The sequence below is a fragment of the Phlebotomus papatasi genome, chromosome 2, assembly GCF_024763615.1.
Source record: "Phlebotomus papatasi isolate M1 chromosome 2, Ppap_2.1, whole genome shotgun sequence".
NCBI classification, from domain to species: Eukaryota; Metazoa; Arthropoda; class Insecta; order Diptera; family Psychodidae; genus Phlebotomus; species Phlebotomus papatasi.
In genome coordinates, this window is record NC_077223.1 from 48,326,615 (window position 1) to 48,348,291 (window position 21,677).

A 21,677-nucleotide genomic window follows, 5' to 3' on the forward strand; every position below is an offset into this window, starting at 1 on the left:
AATTAATTTATATTAATTATATTACATTTCAAACTTGAGACTTTGACGCTAGCATGCAATTATGGCGAAATTTGGCACACTTACGGTAATTTTTAAATTTTCTTTTCTTTTTTCCAAATTTGCAGAGTAAGTAAAACAAGCAAGATAACGAACACCGTTTAGGGTAAGTGTGCCAAATTTCGGCATAGTTGCATGCAAGCGCCAAGGTCTCAAGTTTTAAATACAATATTATTAATACAAATTGAATATTTGGATTACTTCTTTTTAAGGAGTGTTGCTTGGAACCTTGTAGATAGTTTATCGTCTTTATTTACTCTAAAATCATTCTTAATACATTTTAAAATAAATAAAAATGTTGACATGGCTTTGGTGCCTTTTTTCGGCCACCTTCATTCTCATAGTTTTTTGCCCATCGGGAATTCTTCAAATGTCTTTTTACATCATCTTGTTTGTGGAATCTGCGTTTTTTGTTATTCTTTTGCACTGTATAATCTCTAGAGTATGTAAAAACTAAAAATTAATGAAAATTCGAAGAACAAAAAATATGGCCGGAATTGCAAGCTGGCCGGAATTTGGCACACTTACCCTATGTTTCTTTGGTAAATTAATGTTGGAAAAATGTTGAGTTGTATGAAACAGTTCCGCTCTACTCTAATTTTAACAATTAAAAGAATAATGATGGCTTACCAATGGAAAATACGAAATTGCATCCAAAAACGCTACATCGGGCCTTCTTTCAAGGAGTAAAATGATTGGATTAAGAGAGGTCTTCGACCTAAAATGTGCTCTTAGTGGTATAATGAAATTATAAATGCCATTCGAGGCATAATCTGCCGCCAAGATGATTGTCTTATTTTGCCACTGATACTCCTTTGCATTTCGATAACTACAGTGTTCACAGACCTTTGAATATTGAAGAAGATATGGCATTAAAAAAATGCATTTTTTATTGACCATTGGGAAATTGTTATATACTTACTTGAGCCAATTGGAGACAACACAGTGGTTTCTTCTCCTTGAGCAGATAGCATAGTGTTGGACTCACTCCGATAAATGGTGAAACAGGTGGGAACCCCTTGACGATCCTGCATTGAGAATTCAACCGTAACACTTTAATTTCTGGAGAAATTTTCTATATTTTCTGCTCAAGTTGGTTTGCTTTGAAGCTTATCGATATTTTACTCATCAACTTTCTTGCTCATTTACTCTCAATTAATTTTCTCAAATGAAACTTGAACGATTCGAAATAGGATAATTTTTGTGGGAGACAACACAATTCATCGTCCATCTCCCGCAAGAAAATAAATGCATTCTACATCACAAAATAACAAGCTAACACATTACAAAAGAGACACTCAGAAAATGTGACAAATTGGGATACCATTGGAAGCTTTAGAGAGCTTCCAATGGGGGTGTTTCTTTGTGCATTCAAAAGTAAAACCAAGCAAGGATATCCGTATGCTTTTATACATGCTTAAAAAAATGTGCAATTCAAAAAGATAAAAAGTTAACAATGGAGGTCTAATTGGATATTACTGGTATATATCGCATATTAATTTTTTACTATTCATGCATTCATAGAGGATATAATATTAGTCTGATGCGGGAAATTTAAGGATAAATTTAATCACTCTCTTCGGATGGTGCACCATTTTATGTGCATTCTCATGAGACTTTGTCAATGCAATAAATTTTGATCATGATTATTAAAATCGTCATAAAATGTCAAAATTCTGCAAGTTTGATAAAAGGTTTAGACGTTGTGATTCTGGATTTTACAACATCTGACTGAGAATAATAGTATCCTCCGATAAATAATGGTTTATTGTCGGAAAACTTGAATTTATGGCATTTTAACAGTCTCGTTGATATACTCAAGTATTCCCTCATGACCTCTGAATTGTAAAGGATATTACACAATGGTACAGCTTTAATGTAACCCTCATTGCATTGCTTTACTTTGTACTTCCTTAGTTTCATCACACTTGACTATAATACATATTTGCATGAACTCTATGGAGAGAGCCATATATTGTGAAGAATTTACAACGTGACTATCTATAGGTAATAAATTAATTATAACCATCCCTCCCCTAATCTCTGCAAAAGTATCTTTTGGTCTCCTATGGCTCGCTTACGTATTTAGAGGTTAATTTTCAAGTAAATTGACATATGTGTAAAGTTTTACATTTAAGTCTATGCTTCGGGAGGGCAATGCTTATTGCGTTGTCTATATACAGAGGACCAGACCATGATTGAGCTTCTTCACCCGTCAGAGGTGTAGACGATCCACCACGGTGCATTTCTTAGACAATAAAGTAGATTTATTGTTGGAGTTCGTAAATTTTTCTAAACTATTCAGATTCCTTATGACGCCCTTCCCACCTTTAGGTTATGACCTTTCCCAGACCTCGTGCTAGTTTCATATAAAATGAGAGTTTTTTTCTTTCTTACTCGTTTCTGAGGAGTGGTAATTGCAACAACCCTAGCACGTATCGGTCGAGTTTAGGCCTGAATGACAAAAATTGAGTATCTAATGTAGAGCGCGTGGCCTATTCGACACATGTCAACCCAGTCGACGGCCATAATCCACTAATCCTAATCCTTTATTCCTTTGACACGCCTAATCCCTACCATCCTTATGGGTGCTGAAAGGTTGCTTTAGGGTTTTTATTGTTAGGTAAATGTCCTCCGTCTTCAGTGAGTGAGTGACTTCAGTTCTCCAATTTCCCTCTAAGTTTGTAATTTTATTTAGGTGAACCCCATCTGGGCTTACACTAATAACTCTAATATTCATTTCGTTCCTATTCATTGGCATATATTTCGTTCGTGGGGATTCTGGGATCGTATTTGACCATTTTCTTTTTTTATAATTGAATTCTTTATCTTTTAATATTTTCGTGAAGGAATTGAAATTATTTATGTCTTGGATTAAAACGGTTGTAAGGCAGTAAACCAAAAAAAGCTCGATCTCGACACAACTAAATAACTTTATTCCGACAAACAAATAATAATGTATATCGAAGAGCTTGTCAAAGTTGGTAGGGGAAACCGGGGTAGATTTAGCCACGTATAGTATTAGGTAGTGGTATCTTATAGTTTGCCTTTGGTGGAATATTGAGGAAACCACTCTTTATTTTAAATATATACTTCTCTTACTATTCATTGAAATATTTATCAGCCTCATAGAAACATTTTTTTGTACAAATTAAACGTAATTAAAAATTTCATTTGGTGGCTAATTCTACTCCGGTCTCCCCTACGCTTTGTCATCTGCTATTTTTTTTAACTGTCAAATAGTTAGAAAATATTTTTTAACACCGATTTCGTGTTAGGGGGAAGTGGGGCACATTTGAATGTCGGCTTCACAATCTGCTTGTGCAGCTTAATTATATCATGATAAGGCTCTATTTTATTTAAAAAAATATGTGAAAAGTCCCAATTTCAAAGTTGCCCCACTTTCAAAGGTGCCCCACTTCCCCTTATGTGATAATAAATAAAAGATTTTTATGCGAAAAATGTCTTTGGCCAGTTAACTGGCAAATTTAGTAAGTAAAAAAATACAAATTGACCAGTAAAAAAATAAAATGCTTCACAATGGCTCTCCCATACCTTTTAGATCGGGAAAATTTCATGAAGTCGAAATTCTAATATCTTTCTTACTTACGTGATTTGCATATGTCTATCTCATTCTTTCGCACTCTTCTTCTTCTTCTTTTGAATATCACATCAAATTAAATTTAATTCAGTCCAATTTTGAGTCCGAAAGAGTGGGAAAGATTTAGGCGAACCTTTTGAAAATGGACAGGGATCCGATTTTTGATTTCATGAAATTTTCGATCTAAAAGGTGTGCCAGAAGAGTCATAACTTTTTTTATTTTCCTTTTATTAGTAATTAGCTGAGATTCTTTACAATTTTATTTTATATTAACTTAATAATTTTCAATTTCAATTTCATTTCAATTTAACTGAATCAAAATTCAAAATTGGTAACTAAATGAAACATTACTGTGTCTCAGATTTATTGACCCTTGTATTGACCATTCTTAACAAAATATTGCCCACTTTGCTGCAGTCGTTTGCAAATAATATTATTAACGGTTTAACAATGTGTAAGCACGTTCTACAATGTTTTAATATATCTAGTACTTCGGAAAATTTAAATATTAACGCCTTAGGGTGACAGCATTGATCATTGCCTTTGGTATTTATGTATATTTTGAACAAAATCTCACGAGAATGACCTATTTAATTCAGGAGTGAGAGTGTGTAGTGTAGAGAATATAATCCCACGTCAAGTTCGAGGATTAACAGTCGCTAAAAGTGACCAAGAAGCCAAGAGATAGAGACACCAAAAGTGATTGCCTCTGGCTCAACAGAAATTTGGTGGTGCACTACACTTACCGGGAATAGTCGACATGCCATGCAGGAGATGTATGATTCGATTCTTTGCTATCAGTTGTTGAACTACTATTTAGGTTCGATTCATCGGACGAGCTCAAAACGAGTGACAAAGATTGTAACTGGGATAGAAGATCGTCACTTCCGTAGCTAGAATTTAGGGCGGGAGAGAGACACAGATTCACACGAAAACATTCACAAGAAAATCTTCAAGATAACCCTCATCTTGACTTATTATGTGATTCTTCAGCGAGAAAAAAGATTTTTTATATATATCAACAAAATAAAAAAAAAACAACAAGAAATAATGTGGCATGATTGTGGAAAAACATAACACACCAAATGGTTTTTCTTTTCTATAATCATTGATTTTCTCCAGAGACAGACATTGACATCTATTTTCTTGCTTGTGGAGTGTATTTTGATGATATATAGTTGAAAAAATGATGTATCATGTTGTGCGTCTCTCAAAATTTAATCATCCACGCTCAATTTATCTCCTGAATTCTTTTAATAAAATGAAATAATACCAATTCTTTTATCTAAATCTAATGTGATAAGAAAATAAAATAAAATAAAAGATGCGCTTTATCGACTTATTTGTTATTTCATTATATTCTGGACTAGCTTTTAATTTCTCGATTAAAATTTTCAATTTATTTTCCTCAAAAAAGTCAAAAAATAATATTGATAGATCGTGAAGAATCTTCCGTAACAGCATTATAATATCCAGTGCACAATAATTTTTGTTTGCAAACAAGTTTTTAAAATTTCCCATGACAGTGAACGAGATGACTATATCTAGATCTCATTCACTCTCGATGAAACGGTAAACATATGTTTACAAAACAAAAGTAATTACCCATTGCGCTTTACTGTGGCTATAAATTACAATAACTAATTTTAATATCGATAATGTCTGAAATTTCCCAATCCTTCCCTAATCTTCCGAAGTGTGAAAAATTATTTACGTGACACGTGACTAATCAGAAGTAAACAGTTGTAACGTAATTTCTTAAACAAAATTTACATATTTACTTTCTTTCTCAAAAGGGATTAAAAAGAAAATCATGCTACCTTGCTTATGAAATAAAGTCTCTGGCCTTTTCTGTATTTTATGACTTGCAATTTTTTTTTAATGATTCAACGTGTTTCTTGAATAAACAACCAATTACCGATTTAGACTTCATTTTTTGTATTCTAATTCAATATTAAGGGAATAAATGCATTGATTGCCAATTCTTTCACCATTATCACAAGACTCGCCGTTTTTCTCAAATGAACACATTTGTAGAAAGCTTCTCAAAGAAATACAATCTCTGAAAATTTTCACACAATACTCTGATATGTTATGTGAACTCTAACACATTTGAGCCATTAAGAAAATATGGGGATAGTGTGATGCAGTTGACAAGAACGTTAGCTCAATTCTTGCAGAGCTCTAATAACATGCGGTTATTAAGAAATTAATGTCTGTAAGAGAATATTTTCACTTGTAAATAAACATAATAAAATACACCGCCTTTATCGAAAAAAATCTGGAGAATGGAACCATATTGCGAGGAGGCACTGCTTAGCGGTTTATGATAAACTTTGCAGGTTTTTCCAAAACGAGAACATTTTAATTTGGTATTACGTTATATTACAAATATCTCGATGTGATTAATTAAGAAAATAAAAAAAAGTATGGAAAGATTTGGGACGGCTTTCAGGCTTTGCGCACATTTTGGCTTCGAAAACTTAATAAAGTGGTGTGCAAAACCATAAGAACACCTACACTTTTTCATAAGGCTGGGATATAGGGACTTCTGACCTTAATCTTAGAAAATTTTCTTTTAGAATAAAGCATAAAGACGTGCTTTTAAATAAGAACACTTTTCTACATTAGTAACATTACACTCGATATTCATAAATTTCGTAAATTTCACTTTTTTGGATGTTTGCAAAACCATAACAACACCCCTAATTTTTTCCGGTTTTCTTTAGTTTTCTTTAGTTTAAGTGAGGTCCAATTCTTACGCTTATCACAGAAGCAGAATCAGAGTTCGCAAAATTTCTCGAAAAATAAAGCGAAGTGGATGTGTTGTGTATAATTTTTTAAGAATTCTGATGAATATCACTCTCGGAGCAATTACGGAAGAAAAAGAAGTCTCAGTGCGTGAGATAAAAGGCAAATTCTTCAACTTACATTGAACAGTATAAAAAGCTGCAATAATATTAAGCAAAAACTTGGGCTTAAAGTGCAAGTCAAAGTGTCTCAGTCAGACAACAATTCTGAGGACGATCCTTCAGAAACCTTCAATAAGAAGAAGCGCAATATTAGGAAGGAGCCAAGATATTTTTCAAAGAGGAATTTTGGAGAAAGTTTCGTATTATTAATCGTGTCGAGGCATAAAATTCACACATGTCTTGCCCAATAACGGGCTACGTCAATGGCAAGCGGGGTTGCCAACATCAAGACCCCTATCTCGCAAGAAACAGGAGACAAAGGACAAACACACAAGTGTGGGGTAGTTTGAACCACCCCACAGTCACAAGTGACGTCACATTCCGAGAAGCCCCATTGCCGTCTGTTGTCAAACGGTTGAGAGACTTTCACGTCGTCCAGTTTTGGTCACCACCAGAAGAAAGGCTCTCCCTTAGTTCGACAAAATCTGGTGGAAAAACTTCCTTCCACAGATTAAGTCTAGCCTCCTCCGGAGATTCGTCAAGTGGTTTCACAGAGTGGCAAAAGCTCTTGCGAGACTTCAGCCTTGCTCTTGGTTTTTTGTGACCATAGAGAAGATGCCGAAATCGTATGGAACACATTTTGTAATGACGGACAACTGGAATTTAAGTTCTTGTCTCATAAAATGAAAGCAGAGGCTATGCTGGAGTACTCAGTAGTGGTCCTGTTTCTTCTCTGTCATTATACCGTCGTAAAAAGTACATATTTCAGTTAGTGTAGACACACTTGACTGAATTAATGCCCAGGGGATTGAGATCCTGATTTGGCCGGATTGTTCAAATAACCTCAATCCCATAGAAAGTCCCATAGACAGATCTACACTGATAATAAACACTACAATACTTTCTAATTTAGAATCGTTATTTTGAATGCTTGGCAAGAAATTCAACAGAGAATAACAGAGAAATTAGGACTTCAAAATTATTTCTTGTACTTATTTTCATGAAAAGGATTAATTTTTTTATGGTTTTGCACACCCAAAAAAAGCGAAATTTATGAATTTCGAGTAGGTATTTGCTATTAATGAATTAAAGTTTTCTTCTCTAAAATCACGTCTTTAGGCTTTACTTTAAAAGAAAAATAAGTACGATGAAGGTCAGAATGACAAAGTTGTGGATGTTCTTATGGTTTTGCACACTACTTTATTTTTTTTCCTATATTTCTTTAATAAATCTGACCTATGGCAATGTGAAAACAACAAGTCTTAAGACACACATATCCTGAAAAAAATAAGGTCAGATTCAGTAAAGGGATATGAGAAAAATATGAAATGTTTGAAGCAAGGATGTGTGCGAACCCTGAAAGCCTTCCCTTAAAGACAAGAAAAAAATTGTTTAAATGCTAATTTGAGAAAAACAGTAAGATTTTGGTGACCACGACATAGCAAGGATTGAATGGTCAAAGTGATTCACAAAACAGTTTGTGATTCTCGGCCAAATATCTCAAAAAGATTCCTCTAAAGGGTTAAGGAAAGAATATTGTGCAGAAAATCTATATCACTGGTGAAAAGAAAATAAAACTACACAATTCTTACGCGAAAACAGTTCAAATGAGAGATATATATTTTTGTATCTATGAAAGTTTAGGTTATTTACAGAAGAATAAAATTATTCTTCTTTTTTTTTGGGTGCAAAAAAATCACAAGCACTTGAAATGATTTCATGTGTGAGAAAGTGATGAATAAGAAATGATACAAGTGCTTCGCAGCTCTTTGTGGAAATTCAGGTCAAATATAGTTTTCGTGGGAGTGGAAATGAAAGTTTTTGATGGAATTTTCGCATATATGGCAAACAGGGAAAATTTTAGGTACTAAGAGAAAAAAAAACATATCATCTTGATGAAGAAAAGTTGAGCAAATTATGGTGGTTGTAGAATTAGGAAAAGAAAAACAATCAAAGTGAACAAACGGAAAAGAGAAGATGGTAAGAAAATTGACAGAGGGAAATTATCTAATATGTGTGCTGGAATGGAAAAGAAGAAAAGAAAGGAGAAGTTGAAATTGAGCTTTTACTGGGGGGGTATATTGTGAAAATTGATAAAAAAAAGAAAACAAAACAGAAAGAGAGAAGAAAACATTGCATCAAAAGTCACTTTTCACTCATTTGGACAAAAGACAAAAATCATAATTGATGTTGAAAAGATATATAGACTAGATAATGGAAAGTGGACAAAATGGCTATAGAACTACTAAATAGGAGCTACTCACGCTATCTTCTCGGATGGTGATCTCCAGGGGACATCATCATCTAATTCGTCTTCACTCTCAGCTTCGTCTCCGTCTTCATTGCCGCTGATACTGAAGGATGAGGAAGTGAACATGTCAGGCACCGGAAGAATTGACGGTCGACGACTTCCTGCAAAGATATAATGACATGGTAAAAAGTCTCTGAATATAGATATATGAATAAAATAATCAAGAGGTTGGCTACAATATCTTCAACAAATTGTTTAAAACACATTTCAATTTACCTATAATAATTTTTTTGAACTGTTTTTTTTTCAAACTGTCTTATATTAACGTAAAGATAAATTAACTCTAACATACGAATAATCTAAAAAACTCGATAGATCATGATTCGATTACAATGGAGCTGGGTTTCTTTGTAGGTAATTTGAAATTGCTTGCAACTTGGAATGTATCCAACTCTAAATGTGTGCCAATTCAATTGAGAGTTTAATTTTCAGGTTAAAAAATTGCATAAAGCATTTTTAAAGATTGACCTTTGATTTGCTTAGATATATGTATGATTCGAATGGAGAGACCTAGAAAAAAGTTGCTTATCTGGGACTCAATTCAATTAGAGAAAAAACGAGACCCATACAAAAGGAAGTGTTCATAAATTTGCCTTGTGGAAGTTTATTTGTTTTAGTTAAAGCTCTGAATTCTTTCAACGCTTTCAACCTCCTGCCAATCAGTCAGAGCTGTAGGATTAAAACACTTTATTGCATTTAATATTTAATTACACGTGAATAATGCGATAGTTATATTTTTTCATTTGACTTGGGTCAAGTGATATGAGCTATAACCTCTCATAACTCTCGGTTTTACATGGTGAAAAAGAATGATTTTATTTGAGACGGTTACATTAACTCAAACTCTATTGGAAAAGCAATATAATTTATTATATACTGTTACTACTGGTGACATTGTTCCCTACGTGGGTGACTTTGATACCCCTATTCGAAAGCTTTTCTTTATTTCTTGAAATTAAGGATGGTCTTTACCGATCAGACAAGAACTCTAGACATGGTAGATCGGATAGGTAAAGACCTTCCCAAGGGGGAGATATTAAGGTGAAAGTGTGTATATCACTTCCAGACACTTCCACAATTTGTATGGAAGAACCCTATACACTTACAGCATTTCAGGATACTCCCGAAAATGATGCAATACTTCCAGCACTTCTTGCACTTCATGCACTTCTCGTATTTAGAAATTAGTAATTTATTTAATATTAGGAAAAATCTAATTAAGAAAACTTAAAATAAATTCTTAAGAAATTTATTTTTACGTATATATATTTTTTTTAATTTTGCTTATAAGGTAAAGTACCCTCTAGTCGGCCGGTTCCTCAACTCGGCCAGTTGAATTATTTAACCAATTTTTTAACGTATTATAGTCAATTTCTATGAAATTTTCACTGACTTATGTTATATATAATATAATACACCTTATAATGTTAAATCGGTAAGACCATATTATAACAAATCTAAGTAAATTGAATAAATAGTCGCACTGGCCGAGTTGAGAAACCGGCCGACTACAGGGTACTTCACCTTATTTTGAATTTTTACCTGCAGATATTTTTGCATACTAACAATATTTTAATATAATATTATCTGTGTTTTACGACTAAGATAATTTCTTTTTATGGATTTTCTAACAGACCAGTGAAGCTAATTTTGTAAACTGTGTTGGGAAGTCTGTAAAAGACCAAAAGTACGAGTTCGACAACTAATTTAGCACTTCAGAAGTACAGTATCGGCCAAAGAATTCTTGACTAAGTTATATTCGAGAAATCAGGTGGAAACAATGATAAAAAAACTTTTTAATGGTTTTCTATGTTTGCAAATGAGTTGCCTGAAATCCATGAATATTATTTATGCATTTGAAAAAAATATTTTATTTAATATCGTATCAAAAGTAATTGGTTTTCAATAGTTGATTATTTTTTATCAACTTAAAGTTTCTTGTTACGTTTGAAAAATTAATTAAGTAACTCTGAAAAATAGATCATCCGACAGGATAGCGGTCAGATCAGTGAGATGTATTTAAAAAACCCTATGCTCCACCACGCTTTTACTTCATTGCCGTTAATCCCAACCGTTCAACCACAGCACAACATCCGGCAAATCCTATACTCCGGAATTGGATAGATATGTCTTTTGTTAAAAGGTTTCCCCCAAAAGTACCAATAATACAGTAATGCAGTTCATAGAGTTCCTACAGTTCCCCTTATTCCTTTCAGTGAAAAGATGTGGTATCCATATATCGAACTTTTAAACATATCCAAGCTTTTCTAAATAGGGAAATACTATCGAATTATTATTTTCCAATTACCTTTTAGGTAATAATTAATAATTTCTATATCGAAATTTTTCAAATAACTTTTCAGTCGATCTAAATAAACCCCTAAAATGTTTTTTTGTGGAAGTCAATCACTTAGGCGTTTCCAAAATTTGACTAACATTAAATACTAATACAAAGGCATCTTTTTGTCCCTTACATAACTTGGAAACTCCTGTAAAAATGAAGGAAAATTATATAATGTGAAAGACACATTTTTCATAAATAATTAATATTGTGAATACAGTAAACTCTTGCTATCAAATGAAGCCAATATGCTGAAATTTGCAATTATTTGTCTTAGTTTTGATGTAATTTTGCATTATTAAGGTATTTTCATGAAACCTACAATATATATGAGGAGTATGTAAACTCAATATGTGTATGCAGATGAATAAAAAATCGTTGCATTTCAAAAAGTTTGTCGCCCAAATATCTCTCTAATTCGGATGATATTTTGGTCCTAAATGCCCGAATTTGAGAGAGTCTACTGCAAATTTATAACCCTCAACTGAATATTTTCTCGGAGAAATTAAAACACTAAAATCTTATAAAATGTCAACACACTTTTTTGAATTATACTGCCGCTCGAATTAAATCTGAACCAAAAGTAGCGTATAGTCTACAAAAATTCGGAATTGGACAGAGTAGACCTTTATTCGAACACTCCCACTTCCAAATACTTCCAAGCACTTCATTTTCAGCTGTACACCACTTCCGACCCTAATATCTCCCCCTTGGACCTTCCTCAAGTTCTAGAAATAAAGAAAAGCTTACGAACAGGGAGTGTCAAAGTCACCTGAACTTACGGTATAGTATCTTGTTTTTTTGGTCTCACAAATTTTTCAGCTTCCACTTCCTAAAATCTGACCCTTAATTGTTTAACCCTTTAAGGACGATTGGAACATCGCTGTCCCATAAAGAAAATAATTTTTCCTGACTACCTAGAATTATTTTTTTCTTATGTCTGTACATAATTGTAAAGTAGACGGTTGAAGGAATCTAGAATATTTTTTGCAAGTCTCTAGCTATTCGTTATGTAGTAAATATTTAAGCTCAAAAATGGCGAATTTTTAAATTCTCAAATTCATAAAATTGATTTTATTTATTTTATATACTTCTAATTTTTTTTAAGCAAAACCCTTTTGGCAATAAAAACTACAATACTCTTACGTAATATTTTTCATTAAAGTGAAAAAATATTATTCATTGGTTTTGTCAGAAAAATTACTTAAATTTTTGGGCTATTTTTGTCCCTATCGTTCATAGAAACACAAAATACATCGAATCAGACTCTGTTGGACTTTCTTATGTTGATTATGTTTCTCAGTTTAATTTTTATTGATGATTTTCAGTCCGTAAAAAGTGTCTCGTCGTTAAAGGGTTAAGTCTGCAGCATATAACATACTAAAAAATCGTTAGAGAAATTCATAAGTAACTAAACAGCTATTTCATTCTATCTTACACTATTTACATGACATGTAATTAATTGTATATGAAAAATCTGAATTAGATGTTTTTGTAATACAAACCTCTTCGCTGATTGAGCACATCTGGACTGAGAAGATTAGGATTACTCTGTTGTGGTAATTCTAGGTGATTTCCCGTTGTCGTAGTCATTGCCGAAGATTGTCCTAACATTGTCGTAGTCGCTGAGGAAGGAGTTGCTGCCTCCTTGAGATTTAATTTAGATTCCGATATGGAGATTGCCGAATGTGGATTATTTTCCGTACTGGCAATAGCTGTATTATCCGACATCGTCATCGCAGGAAATATCATTGAAGAGTACCGGAAATATATTAATTGATTAAAATGATATTTCTTTTTTACAATATATTCAATTAATGAATTATTCATTTTAATAATGTTCTTCTGTCTTTTGGAATCCTTTTGCAAGAGTAGAACTTTGATACCAATATTATTAAAGTACACAGAAAATTGAAACTTTAATTTTTTCTACAAATGCCAATAGAGAGATAGAAAAACATTTAAAGTAATGCATAAAGCTAAAGGTCAAGATGTAATAATCGGAGAGTTAATGTAAAAGTTTATAGTCTTAAAGTGCATTGCAGAAACGGAAGGATGTGTGACTGTTTTCTGGGTTACAGTTGTAGGAGAGATACCATGTTTGGGGTGTGTATAACAACATAAGAGCGAAAATTTACATTTTTATGACTTTCAAACCACGCAGAGGAATGTCTAGTCTCATTTTGTAATATATCTATATTTTTTTTTAATCCATGGCAAACAGTTTTATTATCATGAGAAATATACTTTATGATAAGCTTTCTTCTAAAGTTTCGAATTTATATTTGAAATTTATTATATTTAAAAAAATTATTTTATAATAAATAAATCATCACACTTCATTATTCTGATTACATTATCCTGTGAACTTTAAAGATTTTTTATTAGTATTTCGGACCATTTTTCTGCGTGGAAAAAATAAGATTTTAGTATAAATAGGATAAAAGTATAAGTGAATAAAAGTAGCTTTAGTGTGCCACACGATAAATTGAATGATTCTCTGGAACGTGAATATGGACTGAATGGTGAGAAAAATTACATTTAAAGCTGTTTTAGCGCGCTAAATATAATTTGTATGACTTTTTGCAACAAAATTTTAAAACAATAATAAAAAAGCATGGAGAAAGTATATTGAAGAGGAAAACAACTGAGTCAATTGTCTTTTCCACCTCATTGTTTTCTTTTAATGGCTTTTTTCACTTTTCACACATTTATTTTTCCTCAAATAATGGACAAGCTGTTTTACGCAGGGTGCCATACTAATACTATCCCAGTGAAAGAAATATTAATTGATTTTAATCTTTTGTCAGTAGACTGCTTATTAAGACTTTTCATCTTTTTTCCTCAATGTGATTTATTGTGCTTTTATTTCTTGAAACTCAATTTTTTCTATTGTTGATCATCGTGCGGCTCACAAAAGTTTTTTTTTAGGAAGCTTACAAGCATTTTATGAACATGTGTGGCAAAGACCTTAGAATTATTTAGGCAAGTAGGAAGTAATAAGACACTAAAGGACGAATGTGCGTGTAATGTAAATAAAACAGCATGCATAATAGCATTTGTCCTTAAAGTTTTGCAGTTCTAAATGGAACCTAAAGAAAAAAAAACATACACAAGTCTTGCTGGAAAATTATGACCAAAATATCAATATTTCACTCTGCACTTGACTATAAATTTTCTCACAGAGTTTTTATACACCATTCCATTTTCTCAAGAAAAGGACGTTAAGTTATGCAATATTCAAATGAAGTGAATTGAGAAGTGCAAAAAACTTCTTCTCAATTTAATGTCAAACCATTGTCATTCAATTTTATGGAGATTTTTGCATTTTCATTTGGAGAATCATAACCAAATGACTCTCATACTAAACCATTTCATTTATGATTTTCCTCATCTCATCCCTCTTATACATTTGTAATATTACAGAATATTTCTATCTCCTTATGCGACAAGGTATGGAAAAATATGTAGATGAGTAGGAAAAATAGAAAAAAGTCCCTAATCACTTCAATTTGCACTTGAAAAAGCACCTAAAGTACTTAAACGAATTTATCTTCCGTGAACAAAATTGTCCTTTTAATCAACGATAAAAGATAACAATAATTCTCAAAAGAAAACACTTGCCAATCAAATACTTGAGTAGTTGTATATCTCAGAATAGATCCAAAGGAATGACTTGTTGAGAGTTCTTAAGTCGTAAATATTCTTTGGGGGAATTCAAAGTACCTACTTCTTATATAAAATTGTTTTCATCATTTTCTAATATTAATCTGTCGTTTCTGAAGTGCGAATTTTTCAGATTTAATTTTGTGCTAGTCTTATTTACATTGCAAAATGTATGACAGTAAAAACACAATAACTCTCATAAAAGTTTTAATAAATGACTTTGAAATTAATATCATTCTAAAATTTGTAAATATTTAGTTTGCAAATACCTAAAGAAATAGAACTTTACTAAGTCGCTTTTAAATTTATCAAACATCGCTGTGAAACGTTTTTATTATCTAGAATCGAAATAATACAATCTAATAAATTAAAAGATATTGTACGTACCGTAAGTACGGATGACTTTGTCCCCTGTGGGTGCCTGTGACCTCCTCTTGTTCGTAAGCTTTACCGATCCGCTCTACCATGTCTTTAAGAACCGTTCTTAAACATTAGAATTAAAGAAAAGCTTACAAACAGAAGGGAGTCAAAGTCACCCGCATCTACGGTAATCAAACAAAACGACAATTACTGTCTATTCATATAGACGAAATCTTTCGTTTTAACTAAATATAATTAGTCATAAATAATCCCAATTATCTCGCACAACACACTATTTAAACTTAATTAAACACATTGTTTTTCTAAATAGTGAGTTAAACTTATCTTTATAAAATACTAACAATAGGCAAATTAAATTGTATCTGGTGTCTACGCTCCGTGACTTTAGATTCTGACATGCAATTCCTTTACAATTTGAGCAATGAGTTTTGCGGTTTAATTGTTGATTGTCAACTATTGATAGTGTGAGTGTTTAATTTTATTATAGAAAGGGAAAAAATTGCAATAAAATACACTGAAATTACGTGTCTTGAAAGCTAAAGATATCTAAATACATTTGGTAATTACGACCGGGGATATTTCTTTTTTATTCTTAGAAAGCTTAAACAAACTTCTAATTGAAAATTGGAGATTGGAAATAAATATTATTATTATTATTATATTTAATAGAAAAAATCTAAACGTGGATGTGATTTGAGATCTTTAAAAGTCTCACTGATTCCTAAAATTGTAAGAGATACAGTAGGTGTCAAAAGTTCGTTGCCTCATGTGTGTTCGGGAAACCAGGTGCAAAAAACGATAGAGAAAAGTACTTTTTGAAATTTTTCTTTTTGCGAATTAGTTGCCTGTAATCCGTAGATCTTATTTATGTATTTCGAAAAAATTATTTCATTTTATTTCATATAAAAAATAATTGTTTTCCAAAATTTCTTCATTATTCGTCCGTCAAAATTTTGTTGCCTCATTTGAAAAGTTACTCAAAATAATGGTCAAAACATGCAACTAACTTAAAATAATCCGGCTATATTTTGAGTTTATGTCATTTGAGAGGCCAATGGTGGGTTTGGACATTTCTAAAGTTGTATATGGTAAAATACATGTGTATAAGAGTGATGATAACAAGAAATAATCTGTTTTCTTAAATAATTCATAATTTAGGTTAAAATGGCATGTTAGAAGGAGTTGAAGGCTGGGAAATCGTCCAGAGATACTGCCGGAATGAATCTGCGTCGTTAATCTTGTCGTAAATTGCCAAATTTTATGGAAAATCACGAAAGGTCATACATAAAATATTTAAATATTATAGTAATGAGGTACGAGTACATCTGAAAAACGCTACTGGTAGACCTAGGGTATCGACACTGAGAGAAATCCGAAAAAGTTAAAATAACATTCCGGAAATGTTAATTTTACCCTGCAGGATTGATCCGAAATCGGTGTAAATAATACTCTTTTTAGGTGTATTAGGGGTTATAGTTATCCTTTTTTCATGTTAATTTTACCCATTTTACCCTTAAAAAAGTGTAAAATTAACATTAAAAAATGTTGATATATTTTTATACCTAAAAAGTGTTAATGTTATGAGAAAAAATGTTAATCGCACCCTCTTTTTTTCTCACTGGACTCAGAGAGTTGATAACAGCAAAATATCTCTGATAGTGACCCAATGTTGTCTGCTTCATAAATTGAAAGACAGCTGGTTACTGAAGGGACACAGGTCCTTACTCCAGGCTCGCATTACTCCATTGGTAAGCATCACCAATCTGTATAAAAGGTTGTAGATTTATTTAAAACATGTTAAACAAATAAAACTTCAACCTTTTATCCAGATTAGACTAGTTAACCAATGGAATATTGCTTATCACCCAAATATTCTGACCGTTTTCTCTTGATTTTTATAACAGTAGGGACCTGTGTCCCTTCAGCAACCAACTGACTGTGAATTTTTGAAACAGACATCATAGGGTCACTATCAGAGATACTTATAATGCTGTTATCGACCCTCTGAGTCGAAACCTTAGGTCTGTCAGTATTTTATAGAGTTTTTTAGATGTGGTCGTGCCTTATCACCAGATATTTTGACGATTTTATGTATATTCCGTAGAGATTTTCCATAAAATTAAACAACTAACGACGAAGATTTATTCCGGCAGTGCATCTGGACAATTTCCCTTCTTTTAACTTTTTGTAATTTGCAATTTTTAACCTGAATTATAAATTATCAAAAAACATATTATTTCTCATTATTTATCAATACTTTAATATACATATATTTTCCATTGACAACTTTAGAAACATACAAACCCACCCTTTGCCTCTCAAATGACATAAACTCAAAATGAAACCGATTTACATAAATTTAGTTGCATGTTCTGACCATTTTGAATTAGTTTTTTGAATGAGGCAACAAACTTTTGACGAATCAAAAATGATCAACTTTAACGGAAAACAATAATCTTTTATATGAAATAAAATTAATTATTTTATTTTAAATATATAAACAGAATCTACAGATTACAGGCAACTAATTTACAAAAGAAAAATTCAAAAAAGTAACTTTTTCTATCATTTTTTGCACCTGGTTTCCCGATCATACATGAGGCAACAAACTTTTGACACCTACTGTATCTACTTCCTGTATTATTGATTGTAAGTGAACATTTTCTAGATAACTTATTTTCATTTTCTCTACCCTTCCCTTTTCTAATAAAGCATGCTTTGCGGTATGCATTCAGTAATGGTTCCAACGTCCGAGTAATTTTACACTTATAACCGTAACTATTCGAATCACTTTAGAGAGCTTATTTTTTTCAAATAATTTTTATCAAGTTATAGCACGATCTTACTAATAACTCGTGAAAAGATAAATTATCGGTAACTGAAATTTTCTTTTTTTCTTGTCCAGGAAATTCTTGGAGATGATCTAGAGTCCAGATAAAAGTGCACAGTTAAATCTTTAATGTTCGTTTAAATTTTTAAATGGATTGATCTATTCTAAATAGCTGTCTCTTATCAAGAAAGGTATATAGTAATACATAGCTTTATGTAAATATTTAATAAGGGTCGAAATCATTCTTTTTGTGAATGAAATAATTGTAAACGTGGAAACATGTATTTTAACTGCTCGACTGCTTACTTAAATTTTCGTTCTTGTGTAATTCAGTAAAATTTTAAAATATTGTTTTTCAATACTATATTTAAACCCGATTTGATTTTTATTTAATTTTATTTTTTAAACTGATGTTTTGTTATATCAGTGTGTAGTGTATTGTCTTTTTAACCAAATGACATTAAAGACGAAATAAAGAATATGTATTATCTGTGCTAAAGTATTTCTCAAATTACTGCTGCAACTCAATGAGAGAGCAGTTATATAATCGTCTTCATCTCAACTTATTACAGTCCTGGAGCTTAAAGTGTAAGAGATATCGACTTCCGGTATTCGATGACCCCCAACAAAAAAGCAATATCTCTCTAGATATTTTTTCTAGATTTTTATTTGAGTAAATTTAATCCAAAAAAAAAATTTAAACGCTTAATCTTATACCAGTTCGGAATACACTGGTAAAAACAAAAGGGTAAATTTAATCTTTTCACATTCCTTTCCAGGACTCAAACTAAGAAAAATGTTAAACCATATAGGACTTCCTCGACATTTTCACAATTATAAAGAAAACCTCATCTGTACTCCACTTCCAACTCTTTCAAACACAAAACCTTTTGTCGAATGCAATTCATCTTTTCAAAAGTTTCTCTTGGTCACTTTTAAAAGTTTCAACAGCATGTTTCTTGAAATTTTGTATACACATTCGTTATGATAAAATTTGTTTTTTTTTCTTAAAGTTATTTAAAAATTGACCTTTTTATTTTTATCAGTGAATATAAAAATTTTATGTTCATTCAAATTAATAAAGACCTTAAAAAAACTGTCTTTTGGATCCCAACAGAAAAAAATTCTATTTTTTAATGATTTTGTCATTATTTTGATTGCTTTTTGCATTTTATGTTGAGAGCTATAGTGAAAACCACACTGGAAAAAGAGTTTGTCCCGGGTTGATGACTATTATTACTATTTTTTTCTTTATTTAATTGCTAGTAAATGCATGAAACAGACGAAATAAAACGGAGATTGCAGCGAAAAAGCAAAAAACGTTCTCTGCCTTGTTGCGGATGATATAAGATATTTTTAAAAATCTACTGGAAAGGGGTAAGGGGGTGTTTGTGGTGGGCGGTTTTGGGGTGAAAAAAGACGAGGGTAGATGCAGCAAAGAGATGTTGAATTAAATTGAAATCAATATTACATTGTGATGGTCGACAAAATGCATTGCATGGAGGAACTTTTGCATGCAATCGGGTGGCACACTCACGCACGGCCAGTGCTGAGACATCAGTGTCCAGTTTTTTCACCGGGGAACCAGCACCGGAGTCTAAACTTAAACTTGGACTGTGGGGCACACGAACACATACAGACGGCACTGGGGCCATTTGTGGGTTCACAGAAGTGTTATTGTTGATAGATGTTACTAAATGAAAACGTTTGTGGAAAATTGCAAAGAAAATTTCAATTAATATATACTTAATCGCTTTTCCTCTTCTTTGTGTAATGCATAAGAATTTATATATATAATATTGCTTTTATTTGAAAAAAAAGGAAGACTTTCTTTTTAAAAAAAAAATTATAGAAGCAATCTGAAAATTATATTATGTATTGTATTAGTTGTGTACTTCAATACGAGATATTTTTTTTTTATTTCTGATTTAAAGTTGATAAAATAAAAAAAAAGTTATTGATTTTTTCTCTAATTTATTTTCTGAGTATCTCGTATTGAAAAAAATCAAGCATGTCGAAGGTAAAATAAAGCACACCGACAAATCATCTAAAAGAGGACAATCACTGGGATAATGTGATGAGATATGGTTTGAAAAATGTTTTATTGCAAATAATGATGGAAGATCTGTTCATTGAAAGAAACATTTATAAATAGTGTGAATTAGGAAGAGATTATCTTGAATGGTGGTAGAAACATTGGAAAAATAGACAAAAAAAGGTAGATCAATTAACTTCCCACTTCAACGCTTTCCACTCCACAATCTTAGATATTTTCATCTTACATGCAGTACTCACCCTCTTTCGCAGGTTCTAAGCCACTGTTCTGATTTTGATTGACAACAAAGGCAGAGTTCTCCTCCTTAGTAATACTCATGTAGTAGCAGGTGTCATCCTTCTTCATGATATGCCTTGGGCCAGGGTTTAGGAGGATGGTATCTTCGTAGAATTCAGGCAATTCCGCTGGCCGTACACCCACAAGCGCCACTCCGTACTTCCGGTGAGAGTGAAAGCTTGCGTAGGTGAAGCTCTTGCCCTCGTACTCACCGAAGAAACGACTGTCGCCCAACACAATGTGATAAATTTCATTGCCAGAGCACTTTCCATAGAGTCTGTGCCACTCCTCAGGACTCTGCTGGCCCTCCCTGAAAATACACGCATCACCATTAGACTATCTAATTATTCCATTGATGAACAATTCACCAGACAACCCCAATCATTTGCACGCTTCTCAATAATACATCATCTCTGCAAATTTTCAACTCATTGTCCTATGAGTGGAAAAAATCATATGAAACAAACTTTGTGACATTTTCTATTCATCCCAAATCCTTTTTAAACATTGCAACGACAACGACGTTATACGGAAAAAAAGTCAGCATACTGACGGAAGCTTAATGCAATTTGATGCTAACATGTTGAGGAAAAAAATAATTTTGCACAATTTTCTATGTTTGCTTATGGTACATCCCTATATTGCACTCGTGTATTCCAAATTACAAACGACAGGATTTCATTTGACGTTAGTTAGTTATTTTGGAACAATTTATATAATGCATCTAAACATTAATTTATACGATTATCTGGCAGATAACAGTGCAAGAGTTTGGGAATGAAACATATATCTATGATATTCTATTTGACGCATAATGCAGATGAATATTCCCATTGCATAATAACTTATTTAATCTATTGAGATCAATTGCTAGAATATTTCCAATAAATAGGGTAAGTGTGCCAAATTCCGGCCAGCTTGCAATTTCGGCCACATTTTTTGTTCCTCGAATTTCCATGATCTTTTAGATTTTAAATACTCTAGAGATTATGCAATGCAAAAGAATAACAAAAAATGTAGCTTCGACGAACGAGATGACGTGAAAAAGATATTGGAAGAATTCCCAAAGGGCAAGGAACTATGAGAATGAAGGTGGCCGAAATAGGGCACCAAAGCTATGTCTATATTTTTATTCATTTTAAAATGTATTAAGAATGATTTTAGAGTAAATCAAGACGGTAAATTCTTTACAGGGTTCCAAGCAATACTCTTTCAGAAGAAAGAATTTAAAAAAATCAATTTGTAT

At 32.2% G+C, this 21,677-nt stretch overlaps 1 protein-coding gene across 31 annotated transcripts in view; it reads right to left on the reverse strand.

The window, feature by feature from the left end:
* LOC129801417 (potassium channel subfamily T member 2) overlaps positions 1-21,677 on the reverse strand; it is a 218,039-nt gene that overhangs the window by 18,943 nt on the left and 177,419 nt on the right. For 28 of the 31 annotated variants that reach the window (XM_055846432.1, XM_055846428.1, XM_055846426.1 and 25 more), the window contains 5 exons: positions 20,395-20,741; positions 12,728-12,937; positions 8,835-8,982; positions 980-1,085; positions 688-903 (listed from right to left, as the gene is read on the reverse strand). In XM_055846432.1, the coding sequence (XP_055702407.1) occupies positions 688-903; positions 980-1,085; positions 8,835-8,982; positions 12,728-12,937; positions 20,395-20,741 (1,027 nt within the window). The remainder of the gene's footprint in view (positions 1-687; positions 904-979; positions 1,086-8,834; positions 8,983-12,727; positions 12,938-20,394; positions 20,742-21,677) is intronic. The other 3 variants (XM_055846429.1, XM_055846427.1, XM_055846413.1) reach the window with 1 other exon arrangement.